Source organism: Squalius cephalus (assembly GCF_949319135.1).
Source record: "Squalius cephalus genome assembly, chromosome: 9".
Lineage (NCBI taxonomy): Eukaryota > Metazoa > Chordata > Actinopteri > Cypriniformes > Leuciscidae > Squalius > Squalius cephalus.
Window position 1 is genome coordinate 15,796,512 of NC_137130.1, and position 22,442 is coordinate 15,818,953.

Consider the following 22,442-nt stretch of genomic DNA (forward strand, 5'->3'; position numbering starts at 1 on the left):
TGGCACAAAATAATTATTTCTTAATATTGACTGAAATAGTATTTATTGTATAGGCTAGTGCTCCACAAATCTGCATGAATGGTTCAAACTGGAGAAAATGGGCCGACTAATTACAAAGTGAATTATTCGCCCATTCGGACGTCATCCCTTTCTGTCAGGTTAACATCAAAATAGACTTAAAATGACGATCTATGAATGAGACTGTTTTAGGGCACTTACCTCTGTTAAATTAAAGCTGCACCTCCCTGTGCGATCATTATGAAACCTTCGGTGTTTACAGAGAATATGTTGACTGATGATCCAAAAAGAATATGGCCGTTAATAATAATAGCCAAACAACATTTAGAAGTAACAAAATAGAAAGTTCAAAAGAACAGCATTTTTATGAAATAGAACAGAATATTTTATAAGTATAGTAATTTTTTTAATTTTGAACCGGAGTGTATATCAATAATATTATCAAATAATTTATTATCTTTTTTTATTTAATAATAGTAATAATTTATTAATTTAATCATAATGATAATCATTCATATTAATATTGCCTCATTCCAATTATCTAAAAAAGTATACAATTTAAGTGTGCGTGTGTGAGTGTACAGTGGCCCTCAAAACTAGTTCGACACTTAAAGCCATCTATTGCATATATTTTTGCTATTACTTTCAATTAGCTGATTGCAAGATCATTTTAATGGAGCTTAGAGTCAGTTCCCATCAATTTCACACAGGTGCCTCTAGTGATGCTGTGTCCCATTCAATTCATAATTCATAAAATCAGAATGTCCAGAATGTGCCTGGAAAAGTGCAATAGAGCTGCACTCGAATTCAGACTTCCAACTTGGAAACGTGCATCTACTCTAATGCATAGACGTTTATACATTTTTAAGCATGTCCAGTTACCTTTTGAGGCTATGTACGTGCATGCGAGTGTTTTGCGAGAGTTTGAATGTGCTTACGTGTGTGTGTGTGTTTGTGTGTGTGTGTGTGTGTGTGTGTGTGTGCGCGCGTGTTGGTGAAAAGGAGTTGTGAACCTCAGAGGGATCCTGCGCTATCACACCTCTCCTACTCGCAGTCTGTCAATATATCAGTCTCAAACTCCGTGAACTCATCTCACACACAGAAGCTACTCTACGGATGTGTGTGAGTGTGTGTGAAAGAGAACAATAACACACAAACAGAGCATGAAGGAATTTAAAAGCGGACGGATTCTTGTAGTTTTTTCTGGGTTGTAGCTTCCCCCCTGCTGAGTGTAACCAGTCTCCCCACCGTGCTGGCTTGAGTGTTTTTATTTCTCTCCTCTTCTGCATCACGCTATCCTTCCATCACACTCATCCCTTGCTTCTAAGCCAACCCACATTTCCACTCTATCTCTCTCTTTTCATCTCTCTCTCTGTGTTCTCCTCTCTCAGGGACGGATTCACTAAACAGTTGCGCCTTTTTTGCATCCAGTATTTTAATGCAAAAAATAGCTGCTTATTCAGCTATTAACTAACTATCACAATCAGGTTTAACTATTTTGATTCTTTTTAGTGCAAAGACCTCCTTTATATCTAAATTCAGCACCGAATTTGTGGACGTTAGTGAATTGGGCGCTCAAACAATGCAGACAGTGTTCGCAAATAAATGGTGCTATCAGTGGCCGCAATTCAATCTTAGTGAATTCTCCTCTCTGTCTTTTTACTTTTAGACATGGAGACGATAGCATCTTCATATTGAGGGTGTTTGTCATGGTTGTGGGTTCGAGTCGTGGTGACACTACATTGCTCATTGCTTAGATTAGCTGTGTAATTGTTCTACCAGACAGCAAGCAATTTGTATGGTGACTCATCCTCTCTCTCTTTCTCGCCTTCTCCCTTTTCTCTCGTCCTCTCAATCTCTGCATGTCCTCAAGCTGCGTTTAAAGCATGTTATGATAGTTACAGTCTTGACAGGCTCATTAAAGACTCTCATATTCTCAAAAACAAATTATTTTAAAGGAATAGTTCACCCTAAAATTAAAAATGAGTTTTAATCATTTTCTCACCCCCATTTTGTTTCAAACTCATATGACTGACTTTCTTCCATGGAACACAAAAGGATTATTCTGAAGGTTGTGCTGGCTCTATTTTCCATGCAGTTACAATGAAGGTCACAAGCTTAAATAAAGTACCATAAAAGTGGTCTATAAGACTCGTGAGCTGTATTACAACTCTTCTGAAGTCATTTGTTGGCTTTGTGAAGAAGAAACAAGCCAAAATCGACGTTGTAATTCACTTCACCTTATAAACCACTGAAACCGGTCATAAGCTTTATTCAGACGGTAATAGTTTACCCCCACCACCCACATAAAAATCCCCAGCTGAATTACCGAACGTTTCTTGACAAATACCAAGGTTGTGTGGTAATTTATTTGCTGTCCGAAAGCCACATCTCTGCCTTTACTAAAAGAAATAAATGATGACTACTGCGTGTTAAAAGTACTTTTATTTCGGAATTTATTTTACTAGTCAACCCAGTAGATGGGTCAAAACTAAGGGATGCATTAACTTATTTCTGCTAATTAATTACATATTTTTAAAATTGCATCTATTATCCCTTTACAACAAATCTAAATGTGTTTAAGGGATAGTTCACCCAAAAATGGGTGTCAATTTTGTCATTACTTAAACAACTTGAGGGTATATTATATAGACTCATTACATGCAAAGTGAGATATTTCAAGCCTTTATTTGTTATAATTTTGATGATTATGGCTTACAGTTTATGAAACCCACGAAATCAAAATCTCAGAAAATTAGAATATTACATGAAATCACACAGTAATTTCAAAGTGATACCATGGTCATTGAACCAGGTTTTGGTTCTTTTGGCAGTGTGGGCAGGTGCAAATCCTGCTGGAAAATGAAGTCAGCATCTCCATAAAGCTTGTCTGCTGAAGGAAGCATGAAGTGCTCTGGAAATGTCCTGGTAGACGGCTGCGTTGAGTGGACAGCACAGTGGACCAACACCAGCCGATGACATGGCTCCCCAAACCAACACAGACTGTGGAAACTTCACACTGGACTTCAAGCATCTTGGATTGTGTGCCTCTCCATTCTTCCTCCAGACTCTGGGACAGTGGTTTCCAAATGAGATGCAAAATTTGCTCTCATCAGAAAAGAGGTCCACTGTGCTTTATTAAATCCAGAGTCAACGCAGCCGTCTACCAGGACATTTCCAGAGCACTTCATGCTTCCTTCAGCAGACAAGCTTTATGGAGATGCTTCCTTCATTTTCCAGCAGGATTTGCACCTGCCCACACTGCCAAAATAACCAAAACCTGGTTCAATGACCATGGTATCACTGTGTAATTACTGTGTGATTTGATGTAATATTCTAATTTTCTGGGATTTTGATTTCGTGGGTTTCATAAGCTGTAAGCCATAATCATCAAAATTATAACAAGTAAAGGCTTGAAATATCTCACTTTGCATGTAATGAGTCTATATAATATATTAGTTTCACCTGTTAAGTTGAATTCTTGAAATAAATCAAGTTTTTGATGATATTCTAATTTTATGACCAGCACCTGTATATCGTCAATGATATTGTTTTTGTTGATTTAACGATCTGACGTTATCACACCTATTGAGTGCACGCACACACTACGTGATGTAGTCTGGTAGATTAGACTAGAGCGCGTGCACATAGAGTGTATGCTTTTACGGCGTGATTTAATCAATTAAAATGCATTTAAAATGCCCCCAGATTCAAGATAAGGGGCAAAAATGCCTCTGTATGTCTTGTATTTTTATATAATTTAATATAGTTAACCAATATTACACGAAGAGCGCCGTTTTTTCCAAATATCAGCATGATTACAAATGTGACTGATTTTATACAGAGTACAGTTTAATAAACAAGTTAATATTAAGTGACTTACATTTTAGACATCAGATCGCCCGTTTCGCTCTATTCCGCCAACGAAAAACGACGGTGTATTTTTACTGAATGAATCAGCTTTTCAAACGAATCAGCTGAATCAATGATTCAATGACTCACTCATTAAGACCAAGCGGCAACCTCCCTGTCTCTCTCTTGAAACCAACATGGAAGTGAATTCAATGGCAATTCATCGACTGGCCGCTTGAGGCTGGGTGCAGAAGTGAGTCAAATCTGTATCTCCACCATGTTAAAATACCCAACTTTACAGCAGAAAAAAAAACACATTTACAGCCTGGTGCAAAAAGTGGCTTTGGTCTATATAGCTTATTTTTCCCTTCATGACAACTGTGAGGGGGGTGAATTTTTTTATAACTCACCCGTTTACATTATATTAAGCCTTAAAGTTCTGCATAATTAAGGGTGTCCACTTTTGAGTGACAGGTGGATTCCCGCTGCAGTGGTCATTAGTCATCATTAGCCGTTTGTCTGCTGTTTGTTAGCCGTCAAGTTACCTCAGCTAATTGTCTGACTATAAAAATAAATAAATTTGGGAGTGACGCGCTACCAAGATGGCGACGGTCGGCCACGCCCACTTTAGGCTTCAAAAACAGTCTTCAGAAACCTACGGGTGACGTCACGGACACTACGTCCATATTTTTTTACAGTCTATGATTAAGACACTAAAAAGCTTCCTTAACGAATGAATCAGCCGTTTGAATGAATCGGTTGAATCTCAATGGCTCACTCATTAACAGTGACTTGCTGCCACCTCCTGGCGGATTTAATTTCACATTTAAAGGATCTTTTCATTTTTTAAATAATTTAAAATAACAGTATTTAACGTTTTATATGTTCAACATAAAAGTTATATAGTTACATTAGATTACAATTTCTCCACCTGAAAATCTCCTGTTTAAACCTACATAAAAAACCTGAAAAGCACTGTTTATTTAATTTATATGTTTGTTCTGTTGTATTTATTTGTGCCTTTGCTCGTAATTTGATTATTTGTTCCCATTGTTTTTCTTACTGTTTAAATGAGTTAATCTAGTAGCTTTTGGTGTCATAACCTTATTTATTATGGCTACATGTATCAAAAATAATGAGAACAATACTAGGCTTGTTTTATAGGCCCATTTTATTTTATTTTACTCCTTTTTTTTTAGTTGTGGGGCCAGTGAAAATTTTGGCAGGGCAAGTAAAAATTTGAACCACTGGCCCGGCCGGGCCAGTAGAAAAAATCCTTAGCGTTGAGCCCTGAAGTAAAAAAAAATTCATGTTTTGGGTGAACTCTCTTTAATATATTAAAAATTAAAATTAAGCATTACCAGATGACAATTTGTTATTTAATGTTTTTTTTTATTTTATTTTTTCAGCATAAAACTAAATTGTGATGTGCACCGTTGCTATGATACTGGTTTTCTCATAATGTGATTTAAGTCACACTATCTTACTGTTCTAATGTTTCCATTTCCCTTATAACTTTAACAGGGAAATGTGCTGCATGGGTCAACAGTGAGATGTGTATATTCTGGAAGCATAATTCATTAATTTGCTGTTTGCTATCCGTCAGTCACCCGGAATAATCCGTCGGGGGGGGCCAGTGCTCTTTCCTCCACCGAGTGAAAATTGGATTTTGGATGAGCGATCGCGCGGCTTAAACTTCCACCAGCTCGCTGTCTATTAAGTGCACCCCCCACGTCACGCACACACACACACTCACAGCCCAGAACCAATCTGGAGCTGCGACAAAAACACAAATATACATCCTCGAGTTTTAAGAGTTACATAAAGCCTAATGCAAACGCACATGTATGCAGTGGCATGGTGCGTGTAGTATAACCTACAGCAATCCTGTGCTTGGGAAAAGCCAACTGAACAAACACAGTCAGCATAATCACCAGAGAGAAAGACACATACACACCTCTGACTCGAAGGAAATGAGCTGGAATTTGGAGCATCATGCCCACATGGGGAGAGGAAGATCTGGAGGGGGGGGGGACAGAACAGAAACGAGAGAACTGGGGAGACCAAGACAATTCTCACTGAGATGTTGATGGCAAGATGCTGGAGTTTACTCATCCAATCACGAACGTGTGGGCTGAGAGAGGGAGAGAGTGTGTGCTTCATCAGAGGTGCTTGATGTCACTTAGTAAAAATAACGCTCTGTGTCTGTTTCAGCTCCTCTGACTGAAGAGCCCCCCAGGATTCTGTTTCCATCTGAAAACAAGCTTCTCGCCATGGATGTGCAGCTCGGTAAGAACTGCTTCCGTTTGTGTTTGTGTGTGTGTGTGTGTGTGTGTGTGTGTGTGTGTGTGTGTGTGTGTGTGTGTGTGTGTGTGTGTGTGTGTGTGTGTGTGGGTGGGGGGGATGGGTTTGTTCGCAAAGGCATGTGCTATTTTTGAAAGAACATAGTATGTAATATGTACACTGTGCACAGTATGCAAATATTCTGAATGCATGGTAACCCGAATGACCTGCTACATTTGTAAAAATATGCAGTATAGAACCAGAGCACATTGCGTGGAATATTGTATCCCATGATGCATTGCACTTGACTTGACCTTTTATTTCCAGGGTGACAAAAGAACTGGAGGCGATATCAATCATGGTTTTTCACGATTTGTCTGGTTGATTCATTTTTTTGATGGGTAATGATGTTTAAAAATGAACAAAAATAACTATTTGTTTCCGAGATGCTGACTGGAATGCTTGCTGAATTAAACATTTAACCAAATTCAAACAGTTGCGCCATTTTAGCCAAAGTGTTTCTGAATGAAATGCTTCGTCTGCTTGTCACATCACCCACTTCTCAGAATAACCAGGGCATCTTGAGGGGGCACCAGTGACGCATGGTGCTTCTGCTTCTGTCAAGTGCTATACACTTTATCAGTGTACTCTACCATTCAAATGTTTGGGGTCTGTAATATTTTTTTTATATTTTGGAAAGAAGTCTCATATGCTCACCATGGCTGCATTTATTTGATCAAATATACAGTAAAAATGGTAATATTGCAATTAAAGTGTTAAATAACGGTTTTAAAACGTAATTTATTCCTGTAATGGAATTTTCAGCATCATTCCTTCAGTTGTCAGTGTCACATGATCCTTCAGAAATCTTTCTAATATGCTGATTCAATACTCAAGAAACATTTCTTATTTTTCAAATTATTATTAACATTTCTTATTATTACATGTTAAAAACATTTGTGCTGCTGAAAGGTTTTGTGGAAACAGTGTTACAATTCTTTTTAGGATTTTTTGATGAATGTAAAGATTAAAAGAACAGCATTTATTTTAAATATAAATCTTTTGTAACATTATAAATGTATTTTCTGTCACTTTTAAGCATCCTTGCTAAATTAAAGTATTAATTTCTTTCACAAAAAAAACTCAAGGACCCCAAACATTTAAATGGTAGTGTATATAATGCATAGTTTGATATATACTATTTTTACAAAATCATCAGAATTTGATGAAATTAAAGTTAGCATCAAATAATGTTTTGTTTAGCACATTATCACTTACAGAAAGCTGGCAGTATATTGAATACTAGGCTACTTTAAAAATGTTTGTGAACACTTTCTACTGATCATGGCAGCAGTTAATTAATTAAATAAGTATGGAATTATCTAGAAGAGCGTTATAACCAGGCATATATCCAGGTGTTTGGTGCAGTTGAGTGCATTTTTGGCATTTAAAAAAAAAGCCGAGTTGCTCTACAGTCCCAGCAAAATAACCCTTAATTGCGGTTCTCTGCTGCACCCTTCACAACTTAAACTCAATTTTTGCTGATGGAAATGTGCACAGGACAATTGGAGTGCTATTACTGAATCAGGTGCTAAAGCAATAGCAGAAAGTGCATGCAAATAGTGGGCACAATTCATTTTTAATCCATGAATTTTCCTCTTAATGTGGTGTGCTATTTCCACATACTATCATTTTTAAATAGGCTACTGTGCAATATACTGCGGAGTAAGCCGTACAGTAGAATTCCATTCCCAACACAGCCGGAGTGGTTTTTGTATTTGCATTGTGTTTGTGCAAGCAATTGTGTAAGTAAAACGAGAGAGATTGTAATGGATTTACTCACAAAAACACAAGCAAAACAATTTCAACAAATGTGTGATATGTTTCTGTTATTGAAAAGACGTCAAACTGTTACTAAAGGAGACTCATCGAGAATGTTTAAACTCATGCCATGCACAGTTATGCACTAACTCAGCAGTAGCAGCATTTGTGTGTGTGTGTGTGTGTGTGTGTGTGTGTGTGTGTGTGTGTGTGTTGTTAACGTTTGAAAAAGGAGTTCCCCTGCTAGACAGATAGCTGCTATAGTCAGCATTATGATGCTATGTTGTTTACGCTCTGAATGGAAGTCGTTCTCATAAATGCAAATCCTCTATGCTAATTATCTGCTGTTGTCTCCCAACAATAGCCGCTCCATATGGTGCCGAAACATTCACTGGGCCTTCTTTTGGATTTCACTGTATGTGTGTGTGTTGATCCGAGCTCCTTGTGCATGTTAACACACGCATACCATCCGTTTTAATATATGTAATGGATGGAGATGTGCTTGTACGCGCATGTGCGCTAGTCTGTTAGCGTGTGCATTGAACTGAACCGTGTGTGTGTGTATGTGGTGGATGGAGCCGCGTCTGTTTGTTTGGCGTAGGCTCTGGATCCAGGCATGTTGGAAACAGGAGCAGATTGGAACATATTGTGGCAGCGCTGACCATGTTCTGCCTTCAGAATGAGCATAGAGAGAGCAGGACACCACTCATCGACTGGAGACACACTGAAGAGTGACCACATGATGAGTAATTTTGAGGCTTAGACATGTGTGCATTGTGGGCAGCTTAGCAGTATAATAGAAACCATTTGAGTCGAACTTTGTCGTATTGTGATTGTGAATGTTGTTGTTGAAAGTAACTGTTCAGTTTCATCTCTCTCTTTTCTCAGTTCAATTTCAATTCAATTGAAATCTACATTTTTCTGCATCATGGGAACTTTTAGAATTTTTATTGAAATAGTTACAGTTAACTAAAATCATTGTTCAGTCAATTTTAATGTCGTCTTGGACTTGTAATGACACCTAGTGGTGAGGATGTAGCATCACGCAAAGGTTTTCAGTTACCGTTGTAATGCACTTTTTTCAGTCAGCCATGATTAATTTGTAAAAGTATATTAATTTGTTTATGTATAAAACTTTTGTAATGTTGCAAATTTCTTATTTCACCTTTAAAGGTGCACTGTGTAGGAATTTCTCCCATCTAGTGGTGAAATTGTATTTTGCATTCAAACGAATAGTGCTCTCTAGCGCCTCGCTTTTTCAAATGCGTGTTGCAACTACGGTAGCCGTTATGTACCAAGAAGCTATGACAACATGTCTTCCAATAGCACTTCATCGAGTTTAACTACATGTTCTACTGTTATGCTGCCTATATAATGAATTACACAACCAAGCAATGAAAAAAAGCTTGTAATTTAGACCGTAACATTGACTTACCTGTCGAGAAGAAAGCAGGCAACTTGAATCAGCGTCCCTTTCAAAGTCTTTCTCCTTCATTAGCTCTTTCCACCTGGGAAAAGCTATCCCGATATTTACCCTCGTTTTTTGAATTCGCATTTCGCATTCACATTTCCATTTAAATCCTATTTTTTGCTTTTTTGGCGACGAGGATTCCTTCTCCTGTGGCTCGGCATAAGTATGATCCTGCATTATGAATTACCGTGCAGTGCAGCCTTTCAAATTTGTCGGGCCAGTGACAGACGCCTCTCACTCGTCCAATGTAAATAAAGATAAGAAATTCTTCGCTTATGAGGATAAGTCAAATCATTGGCAGAGGTAATTTTACACCAATGAGGACATATTAATGAATAAAGACATTGATTTTAGCTAATAAAAAACTACACAGTGTACCTTTAACAAATTGAATAAAATATTTCTCCAGTAAGAGCTAGTACAAAATATTTGTAAAAAATAATTGGTAATGAATAAAGTATCTATTAATTTAACAAATAATTTAATCAAACTAAATTAAGGCAACATTAACTGAACTAGACATTTAGAATAATGTAAAGAAAAATATTAAGTATTCCCAAAACATTTTTTAAAGGGGTCATGAGTTGCATTTTTCTTTTATCATTTTATAATGTTTCCTGAGGTCCACTTTATAATGTTAGTATTATTTTTGCATAACATTTTTTCCTAATTTAGAATTATGATTTTAGCCCTCTGATTTGTACTCTCTGTTTGAAGGGGCGTGTCTGCTGTGAGACTTCAATGTAAACGCCCACTGCTGTGATTGTCTAACATCTTGCATATAAAAATAAGTATTACATGTCGAACTCTCTCGAACACTTTTCCTATTATTTTTTTTTTACTATTACAGCTGTCGAGATTAACTAATGGTGAAAAGTGTTGATTACAGCATTATATTTCGAACTACTCCTGTTGCATGAAAGGTTGCAGCGATGAGCATTGTACACGATGACCGACTGTCTGAGCGCATGAATACAGTGATTGATTTCTGCACTCTCACAAATGCTTTCATCATAACTAACAGTTCAAACATAATGTAAATAAGAGTGTAGATAGCATCATTGATTATAACAGGAGTTTTAGCCAGAGATTTACTGACACATAAATGGCAATAAAACAATTTGAGACAAAGAACGTCTTACTTGAACCATTACATATCAGAAAACACTACACAGACTAGGCATTAGACGTAACACGGTAACTTATGTTGTGGCATTACTGTCGAGTCCATAGCTTACAGTAAAAGTCTGTTAGCAATAGAGTTGGGTATTGGTTGGGTTTTATCCGATACCAGTACCTACTCGGTATTTTTCAAACGGTTCCGGTGCTTAAACGGTTCTTGAAACGGTACTTAAGAAAACTAAACCGCACACACTTTATCAAAAAAATAATACCTCTGTGTGTGTGTGTGTGTGTGTGTGTGTGTGTGTGTGTGTGTGTGTGTGTGTGTGAGAGAGAGATTTTCTGAAAAAGATTTTCTGATTTCTGATTAAATGAAAAATTGTGCCCTTTTAAAGGCTACTAATGTAGCACGAAACACTTGAGTTAATATCAAAATTTTGTCTTCTCATATTATGACTTTTACAAAACAGAGAAATATCTGACACTGAGCAGAAATATTTAACACACACAGTATAGCCTCATATAAATATACTTGATATTGATATACTTCATACTTGATATGCAAGATTTGCAGTTGGCATTAAAATACTAGACTTACCCGAAGAGGAACACTGGCAGCTGAACTTGAACTTTAGTCAAGCGTGTCAGAGGTTTTGGGTTCTAATCCGCATTCGTATATATTTTTTTTTATATATATAATTATTATTATTTTAAACCGATTATGCTCATCAGTGGTTGTATATCAAGCAGGGACACTTTGTGTCCATTATATTTTGAGATTTCACCAGAGCGAATAGATATAAGGCGCCATCTAGGGCTTAAATCAAACTTCATTCACGCACATATGAAACCCTTGCATACACATATACTAGGTAGTCACACATACATGTATACTGCTGAATGCTCAGACTAATACATATGAAATGCACAACTTCTAAAGTCGCTCACGCACACACACGCAAACTCTAAACACACGAGACGCGCGGAACTCTCCACGCACATACTCTTGAGACGCGACGCGAGCACACACACACACACACACACACAAACTCTCCGCGCACATACTCATCTGAGACGCGAGCACACACACACACACACACACACACACACACACACACACTCTCCGCGCACATACTCATCTGAGACGCGAGCACACACACACAAACTCTCCGCGCACATAATCATATAGACGGCGCCTCATAAATAGATCGATCTCCGCAACGTATTGAAGCGCGCGTCCGAGTGAAGAATCCGAGCGCGTCCTGATCGCAGCGGCAACGAGCACTTTGTCTTTGATCACTTGATTTAAAAAACACATTTCAGCGCTAGATCTCTTATTTAACAAACGAACTAAATGAACGCTCTGCTGGTTAACTGGAGATGTTTTATTATTGGATCATTCGTGCCGCGAGATGTTTTATAGGGGGCGGTAAAAAACGTCAGGCACCGAAATCAGGCACCGAAAGTTTCGTTCTTATTCGGTCTGGTTACTACCGTTTACGTCGGAACCGGTTCCCTATTGGAACCGGGTTTCGGTACCCAACCCTAGTTAGCAAAGCCTGCGCCAAAATACCACAGTGAAATGTACTAAACAAAAAAATTATAATGCACTGAGACATTCACATTTGAAAATAAATAAGCACTTTCCTAGCATTAGGATCCTTTGGAAAGTAATGTTATTTTTAGTCCAGTGATCCAGTATCTCGCCTCTCATTGACATTAACGTGCCAGTGGGCGGGGCCAAAGATGTGATGACGCAGATGAAGTAGGCATTGGTTTTCTTCTGCAGAGGCGGTCTTTCGTCGCACTATTACATCATAATCCGAAACAAGTCGTTTTCAGAGCTTGTTTTCAATAAAAGCTATTTTGGACGAAAAAGTAGGTTTTGATTTCTGAAACTTACAGGATGTTTTTACAGTACAATGACCTCTTTCATGTCAAAAGATCAAGGAAAATTAGATTTTTCAATTCATTACCCCTTTAAAATGAACCAGTAATTACGTACTCAGAATCTCAAACGTGAGGCGTACAGATGTAAGTTGCAGGTGACATCTAATGAAAGAAATTTAGTGACAGATGGAAATGAGAGAGAGCGATTTTCAAGGAAAGAAGAGTATTAAAGAGCGAGTGCGGAGGTTCTGGGAGATGGAGACAGAATTCTGAGCTGGTGGAAGAATATTTAATGCTTTTAGAACGTTTCATGAGGGAATCACTCCTCGCTGAGCACTTCCTGCAGAAATCTTATTGGACACGCACAAATACAGACACACACACACACACACGCAAACTTACACACACAGTTTTATAAGTATATTGCAGGTAAGAGGATATTGCTGGTCTAATACTAGTTATTTCCAGCATTTGTTGATGCCACTGTGTAATACTATGGGATATGTATGATGTATATGGCCATTACTTTGCTATAAACATGCTTATTATGAGAGATGAGCTATCGAAATCATTTTTCATGCTCCCTGCCATAGACGCGGAACAGATGATGATGTGAGATGATGGGATGATGAGTGAAGGAGAGAGAGAGACGGATAGAGTGTGCTGTGTGTGAAACAATCACATCCAAACATTATTAATGACAACAGGGGTACTCACACACACCTATGTGTGCACACACACGCAAAAGCACAACTCAAAAATCGGAAAGGGGAAAAAACGAGACCGAAAGAGACTGGGCTGATTCACATTTAACATGGAAAGAGGGAAAAAAAGGTGACCTTTCTCTGTCTCTTTGCAGTTACTCTGTCTCTTTGCAGTCACTAGCCAAGCTGAACAGATATAAAGGAACAAATACAGGAAAGATTTGACTATCTATCTATATTTTATACATTGCATTGGACTGATGAGAGTATATCTTAACCCTCATGTTCTGTTTGGGGTCTTAGAGCCCCCAAGGGCTCGAAAAATGTACCAATAAACATTGAAGTATCAGGGTGAAACACCATTGCTTGTTCTAATCTTATGAGATCTGATTATAAACAAAATTTCAGCTTGATAACATGCATCAACCGTCCTTTATGAAAAATTGCTTCATTACTTTTGTTTGGAGTCTCAGAGAACCCAGATACAAAACAGTAATAAATGCAATGAATTTTCACATGCTAACATTATTATTTTTTTATTTTATTTTTTTGACTGATGTACACTCCTGTCAGTTTTTTATTTTAATTCTTTCATTCTATTTTTTTCAAAAATGTTTTTAAAGAGGCCAAATCAACATTGAACTGCTGTGAAGTTACTGTAATGGATGCTAAATAGATTTCTGGAAAAAGTGTAGGGAAAAAAACTTTTTATTATGTGTATACTGGGTTGAGATTAGGGTAGATTAACTTATTTAATTGTTAATTTTATAACTACCACTATTATTGATGTTTATGGGTCAATGACATGACATGCATATTTTTGTGTCCAAGTTCATGATTTCCTTTTAATATAATTTGATAAATGAATGACGTATCACTTATTCTATAAAACCTATTTAGTTTGAATTCATTTTCAGTACATTTAAATAATAAATATTTTTTGTTATCTTAAACCCCCAAAATGCCAGGTGGAGCAACCATGCATGAACCGACTAAAAAGACTATTTAATAATAGGACATTTAAAAAATAAAATAAAAATTTATGTTTGAAAACTTATTTTTTTATAAATATCAATAGTTCTAAAGCTGTTGAAAAAAAAAAAAAAAAACGTTTATCTGGGAATTTGTATATTCCTAAATGTTAGGGTGGCACAACTGCAAACGTGTCTTTTTTATGAATTGACAAGTTTGTAGATCTCTCTCAAATTCTGATCAAAATAATTACTTTCAAGAATGGGTAGGTTGGTACACTTATATTATTTTCATATGTAATTGAAATGAAGAAAAAAAATCCAGTATTCAGCATATTCCCTGTCAACCATGTGCATTCTTGATTTAAACTAACAAATAATAGGTAAAAGTGAACAAATGGCTGAAAAAGATTGTGAATAGTTATTGTATTGAATGCATTTACTGGTATAATTGTATGATTATTTTTCTGTATTTAGAAGTAAAATAAATATACTAATTCCCTAGCCTCTAGAATTCAATAACTATGAATTAATATGAATAAAATAAAAATGTGTTAAGCACTGTAGACACTCTAATGGTTACTTTACTAACATTTCACAATACAATTATATAGAATGTATATATTTAAAAAATAAAATCTTTGTTCAAAAACATTGTTCCTGACTCAGAAATATGCATTACATCAATTTTGAAAGGATTTTTAAAATCTACCCTTTTTTAAGATTTATTTGTCATTGACCCTTATTTATGTGAGTCATTGGGTTTTTTATGTAAAAAGAAAAAAAACAAGTCAATCTCAAATGAACATGGGGGTTTACTAAACATAATTTAACTTGATTTAAATGTATTCGCTGTGTGCCTTTGCTTTGCTTCCTCACAGATGGCACAAAACACACACAGAGAAACACAGACATACTTTAACGCAGAAGTGGGGAGGATTTGTGCAGAGGTATTCAGAGAACTCTTCTTAATATTAATCACCCTTGCCCAAAATAATACAGTTGTTGCTAAGCAACCATCGGGAGATGAGGGCATTTCTCTAAATAAACATCTAAATTTATTATTGGGTAAGATTGGCCACTGATATCCTTAAAGGAACAGTACAAAAGCAGTTGATATGTGCAAAAGCTGTGTTTCTGCTGTTAGGATGTTGGCCTTAATAGCCTGGAACCAGATATTTGTGGTTTACAAGCCCATTTTCATCTATCTGGCCACAGCTGTGGATTAAATGATGAATTAAATGATTATTTTTGTGCCATTTCTTGTTAATTTAAATCTAATCTTTGTTTAATAAACATTTGTATGTTATGCGCAGTAGGCAAATGAGGGATCGTAACAGCCAATGAGCAGCAGCTTAGTTATCCGCTTCACATTTTTGAGCACATACATTTTCAGCTTAATTTGAGAAAGAGAGAGAGAGAGAGAGAGAGAGCACAAAAGAGGAATGACTTGACAGAGAAGTCGCGTTATCTCTATTCTGAAGTGTTCAGTCCAATCCAGAGTCCTTTGTCACACATTTTTGGCCCACAAGGCCATGGTTTCTAATCATGCGTATGACCCTGATAGAGCCGCCATGACCTTTCATGCACTAGCAATTTTTGGTATGCCCTTTAAAAGGAAAGTTCACCCAAAATTCTGTGATCATTAACTGACCCTCCATGTCATTCCAAACCTGACTTTCATTCCGAGAATTTAGCTTAATATTTGAGAAAAATGTTTCAAACTGCAATTAGGAAGAAATCTGTTGGATATACTGAAGGATGTACTGCACTGAAGGATGTAATGCAAGTCTGTTTGCAAGGAATTTTGCAAAGTTGGCCCCAATGTGATCCATGTCAGTTGGCTAATAAGCAGGGCTTTTACTAACTGAAATCACGTTGTTATAGGAATGTAATGAATAATTGTCTTTTATTTAAGTGTAATGTATAATGTGGTATTTGATGATATTGAATATTGAAAAACCATATGATGATATTATGCGAAGTTATTACAAACCTAACCTACATAGATAAGTTACAGAAGAGAGACTTGAATGGTTGACGATTCTTTCTTATAGGAGACAATAACTTTATTTGTAGTGCACTTTGGTCTTTAAAACTTTGCAGACCTTTTACATTCACAAACAGCTATATTGCACACTGCATGAAAGGTAATATTCGAAAAAAGTATAAATGGGGCACTTTAATGGTTTGTTGATTTTTTTTTTATAACTGTGAGCATAGATACTGATAAGCAAGAGAAATTTCAGACTTAGTCTGACAAGTTATAGTCTTGTGTTGGTTTTAATTGGTTATTTTGTTTTATTTATCTATTTGTTTGTTTGTTAGTAATAACTAATAATTGAATTTGCCAACGTTTGTGAGGTTCATAGCATTGAACCAACCCTGTATATTTCACTTTGTGTTTGGGTAATTTCCAGTTTCAGAATCATTCTGGTCTGACGGACAAAAATAAATGCTGGTTGGTCATATGTGTCATCCAGACAATATCTTACTTTCTAAGTGGGCTGGTCCTGGCCAGAATAACAGCAAAATGGACACAGGTTTTATGTAGATAGTCAAAAGTCTCTCATGTGGCTGAGGAGAAAATGGCATGGGTGTTGTAAGGCATTTATAACCAATCATCTGTTCTTGCATAGAGACACAACAAATACAGTGTCATTTCACTTTCTACTTGAATCGGTCTCTGCACCTCTCTTTGATTCTTAACCCTTGACACTATATCCTCTGCGTCTCTCTATATTGTTTGATCTCTGTCCTTCACTTTAATAAGAAGAAATCCTTTCATCTGACATTCCACAACAACCAGCCTCCCTTCTGCTGAGGTTTAGTTCCAGGCGTAGCTTAAACCATACATAAACCTCCTGTCAGTCTGTTAACAGACTCTTACTCACCTGCATTCAGAAAAGAGGAGTATTAAACACAAACACATTCACACACACTTGCATGTGTCAAACACAGAGCATTTCACAGTCAGTCATCTACAAACTGTTAGGAGTTACACATACTTGAACAAACTGTCATTTTTATTTATTTTCCCAGCCTGAGCTCGAAGAATAATCAGATCAAATCATATTTGCAGCCCAAAAAACACCTCATTTGTGTCCATCCTGGCAGTTTGTCAGATATCCAGAGTTTATTATCTTTCCTTTGGGGATTTGAGTGCACAGTCCTCATTGCTGGAATGAAACTGAAGAGAATGTGAGTCCTATTAAATACAAATATAAAAAGATATCTTTAAAAGAATAGTTGACCCAAAAATCACTTACTCACCCTCATGTCATTCCAAACCCCTCTATATCTATTTCTGAAAGATCATGTGACACTGAAGACTGCAGTAATGGCTTTGCCATTATAGGAATAAATTACATTTTAAACTAGAAAACAGTTATTTTAGATTGTTGATTTTACTGTATTGTTTTTTCAATGCAGCCCTGATGAGCATAAGACACTTCTTTCCAAAACATAAAAAAAATAATTACCCACTTATGAATGGTATATATGTGTATAATATATATAAAAAATAAATAAATAAATCTGTCAGAATATATGGCCACTTTTGCTAACCAGCCAAACCTTGAACTTTGTTTAAAGGCAAACTGAATTGGTTCTCACATTTAAATGTATTGAATTGACTATCCTATTGACTCGTCAGTCCATCCTAATGTGATTTAATCTCCAAAACTGCCTACCACAGTTAATCAGCCTTGTGCTATAGTCACATACCAACAGGAAGTCATGTGACGCTTGCGATTTCCACACATGATCTCCCAGGGGTCTGATGGAGTTTGATCCCACTGTCAGCGGAAGAAAGCCGTACAGAGAGAGAGAGAGAGAGAGAGAGAGAGAGAATGCTGAGAGAGAAGAATAGAAGCAGTGGGTTGAATACGTAAGGGCCTGCTGACGTGTTGATATATCTGGATTTAGATTTATTTTGGAGATTGAAACAGATCCTCTGGAGAAATGCCGCCTGTGTGTGGGGGAGGGGACACATATGTGTCAGTGTGTGTGCTTTTGGACCATTTTAAAACCTCTAGAATAGTTAGTGCTTAAATTGAATGTGTGTGTGAGTCTGTGATTTATAATAGAAAACTTTCTCTTTGTTCACGAATCTCCCTTTACAATTCAAATGTGCTCACAGCTCGAAAAAGTGGATTAAACTGCAATAATTGTCTTTTCTCTCATTTGCACACTCTTTCAGTGTCAGACACACACGCTGTAACATCGGTGAGAGAGGTGCTGAGGCAGGGTCTCTATTATGACATCAGAAAGAAAGGATGAGGGGAGGACAGGGAGTATGAAAGGATCTGCGGAGGAGTACCTGTTCACAAAGCCCTATTCTATACAGATAATTAAAGTCTTACATGTCCCCGTTGGGTTGCACTGCTGAGGAACAACTCAGCTGAAGAATTGGAGGAGGGGAGAAAAAATATGGATACAAAGAAATCTGTGCATTCAGTCTGCTAAAGCAGCAGTGCTGTGAGATTTATTCTTTAAGTGAAGTGAAATCTCAGTGAAGGTCATAATGTTGACGTAGGTCTCTATTCGTTCATTCATGGCTGTGTGTGTGTGTGTGTGTTTGCAAAGGAATGCTTGGTAAGTGTTTCGGCTGTGTTGGTAAATGGAGCGAAACACCGCAAGCTAACAACTCAGTACACTTGCCTTTTCATTCAAACATACTCAAAACAGCACAATGGCCCTGGATAGAGCTTAGAGCTCTCTCTGGTGGCAGACCTTATTAAACATCAGCTTTTTCTAGCTGCTTCCTAAATGATGTATTGAAATTGCTCTATTATTCCATATCTGTTGTGCGTTATCCCCTGATTTGGAGGCAGACGAGATTGTGGCGATAACAGAGGAGACAACCATTTTTAAAGGAAATACCAGAGCTTGCAAATTAATATTGTTAAAGTATTAGTTAAGCTTGGGTTTACACATACATAGTTATGCCGCATCAAGAGCCGCTTTGCTGTTGTCATGGCAATCAGCACATACACTGCTGTTCACGAGAATAAACACACAACGCATGATTAGACCAATCAGAATTCTCCATGCAAATAGATGTAAGAAAGAAATCCTGAAAATTGTGTATCTCAGTTTCAGCAGCACAACTGTTTTCAGCATTGAATATAGTAGGAAATATTTATTGAGCACCAAATCTGCATATTACAGTGATTTCTGAAGGATCATGTGACTCTGAAGACTATAGTAATGATGCTGAAAATTCAGCTTTGGCATCACAGGAATACATTACATTTTAGAATATATTTAAATAGAAAACATTTATTTTAAGCTGTAATCATATTTCACAATATTGCTGTTTTTACTGTATTTTTGATCAAATAAATGCAGCCTTGGTGAGCATAAGAGTCAAAAACATTAGAAAATCTTACCAACCCCATTACTTTGAACGATAGTGTAGATAACTGTCTACATAACAGTTTGGGCTAAAGTTATGGCAAAAAAAAAATAAATAGAGAAAGAAGAAAAATAACAAAACATAGCATTTGAGGAATATCTGTACTGCCTTACAAGCATTGTAATACCTAGAAAAGTTGTTTCCTGAGAGTAAAAAAAAAAAAAAAAAAGCTTTAAAAAATCTTTGCAATTTCAAGGTTATAGAGCATTAAGCATTTATAGATCATTAAGGGTTTGAGAGAAAGATACAAAACCAGAAACCTTGAGAGACCTTAAAGGTTGATGATTCAGAAAGTTTCAATGGATGTCTGTCAGATTATTCAGCATCCACTATGGAAAAAAAAAAAAAGGTTGATCAGTTAGACTAAAAGATAGTACAGTCAGACAGACATACTGAAGGACTGATTTAAGTCATTAAAAAAACGAACTAAGGTTTGTACAATAACAGTATTTTAATTGTATGCAGTTGCTGGTGTTCTGAGTGGTTGTTAGTTTGTTTCTTTGTGGTTGGAGGTGGTTGCTTGGGTGTTTTAGTGTGTACAGTCCCATACAGGGGCTGCTCCTAATCCAGGATCTTGTCATTTTGAGTATTGCAGTGCTGTTTTGGCCAGCCTTCAATCTAGTGCAATTAAGCCTGCACAATTTAAGAACACACCAATGTGCTTAACAGGCCGACGTCTCACCCCTCTCGGTCTTGCTCCACTGACATCCTAATCAAATTCAAATCTCTTTTCTCTGCTCTTTTGCAGTTATACTTCTGCTCTAGCTTTTGTTTACTCTTGCAATTCAGCATTGTGGCACTGCTAATGTTGCGGGCTCCTGAATGATAAATAGCTTGTGTTTTCCCTTATTTGAAAGTCGCTTTGGATAAAAGCGTCTCTGCTAAATGATTAAATGTAAATGTAATTGATTCAAAGGTCTGAAACTGTGAATGTCTAAACATTAGCATTCTGTAATTTGTGTTTATTATTATATGTCAACAACACATCAAACCCAGTATCAGTTAAATTTCTGTGACGTGATGTCATTCACAGTGTGCGTGAATGGTGCTGTTTTACACACTCATGGTGTCAGTATCTCTTTGATCAGATGCTCTGCATGTACATCACATCCTGGTGAGAGACAGACACTATTTCTGGGTTGTTTTGGGGGCCTGGAGCAAGATTTTCCCTGGTGCTGGGCCTTATTCGTTGGTAGTCTACTCTAAAGACATGCCTAATTAATGTCATACAACTGACAAACATCACAACCTTAAGGCGGAAATACCACCTCAACCGCAACTAAAGAAAGATAGAAATAGCACTTCAAACCACTGAGGATAAACATGTTCATAAAGTAATAAATAAACTCACTGTTTTGGAGGATTGTAGTTCTCAGTTTTGTGTTTTAATTTTTAATGCAATGCTGATATATTTTTTTCTATAACCCCCCCCCACACACACACACACACACACACACACACACACACAAATTAGCTTGAGATCAAATAATAATTTCCCAATCCCTTAGGGTTCGCAGACCCCCATTAAAGACTCTTACTTTACAAGTGTAGATCTCACTGATACTGAAGCTTTGAAAGTGTTTAAAAGTAAACTTAAAGAAATTCAATTAAAAGTGAAAGGGGGAATAAGTACATCTTATATGCTATCTGAAGGAAATACTGTATATCAAACATTTGTACACTATGTAAATACTTTAAAACAGGGATCTTCAACCTTTTTAAGACCAAGGATGGATAGAGACAGAACAGGAACCTACTGTTACACATTGTAGTGTAGCATTTTAACTGGCTTATGATCATTTAAAGTTATAAATTATAAGTTTGAAGCATATTTTGTATAACACTTTTTCACACAGAAAAAAAAGTGTGTGTGATCAATAATTGGCACACTCCTAAGGTTCATGGACCCCCTGTTAAAGGAGAACTCCGGTCAATTTTAACATTGAGAACTAAACCTATGCGCGTGAACTCGACAATCGACTACTTTGGACTTCAACCGAAAACAGGATGTAAATACAGGTATTTGCGCTGGCTTAAATAACATCATTTTTATCCATTTCTTTCACATCTACTGCAGTCAGATTCACTCGTGTTCACTCAGAAGGAATCACTCACATGACCTGTGCACTTGTAATGACACATCAAGGATGTTAAGAGGCTAAAAGCAGGTTTAAATATTGCCCCATTGAAGTCAACAGGGTGCAAATTTTAAAAAGAGGATAACAAGGTGTAGGCAACACCGATTTTTGTCGTTGTTCTCTGTATTGACAGCACTCCAAATTGACAAAAAAATGAACTCAATGTTAAAATTGACCAGAGTTCTCCTTTAAAGAGTCTTGCTTTAGCAGAATAAATCCAATGCTTTAAAAGCTTAGTTCAACCAAAAATGGAAATTCCATCATTATTTACTCATCATCATGTCATTCCAAACCTGTATGACTTACTTTCTTCTGTGGAAAATAAAAAAAAGATATTCTGAGAAACCAAACAGTTTGGTTCTCATGTGTCAATTTGTATGGACAAAAAAATACAATGAAGGTCAATTGGAACTGAAACTGTTTGATTGCCGACATTCTTCATTTGCATGCTTTCTTTCTTTTCTTCAAAAGAAAGAAATGCATGCAGGTTTGGAACAACATCATAATTGTGAGTAAATGATGACAGAAGTTTCATTTTTGGGTGAACTATCCCTTTCAGTGTGTTTAAAAGAAATGTTATAGAAATTAAATTCGAAGAAATGAAAATAAAGTGCATTTTATATGCTCTCAGTAGGAAATAGTATACTACTATAGTGTATTGTCAAGAAAAACATGATTTTCTTCCTTTTTCTAAGCACACTGGTGAGTCTCATTAACCTACAATATGCCATTGTGAGCTTGTCAGCTGCCATT

At 36.7% G+C, this 22,442-nt stretch overlaps 1 protein-coding gene across 2 annotated transcripts in view; it reads left to right on the top strand.

Annotated features, from left to right (window-relative positions):
• Positions 1-22,442, top strand: part of il1rapl1a (interleukin 1 receptor accessory protein-like 1a) — a 79,508-nt gene that overhangs the window by 49,088 nt on the left and 7,978 nt on the right. For both annotated transcript variants that reach the window (XM_079881044.1, XM_079881045.1), the window contains exon 6: positions 6,085-6,159. In XM_079881044.1, the coding sequence (XP_079737170.1) occupies positions 6,085-6,159 (75 nt within the window). The remainder of the gene's footprint in view (positions 1-6,084; positions 6,160-22,442) is intronic.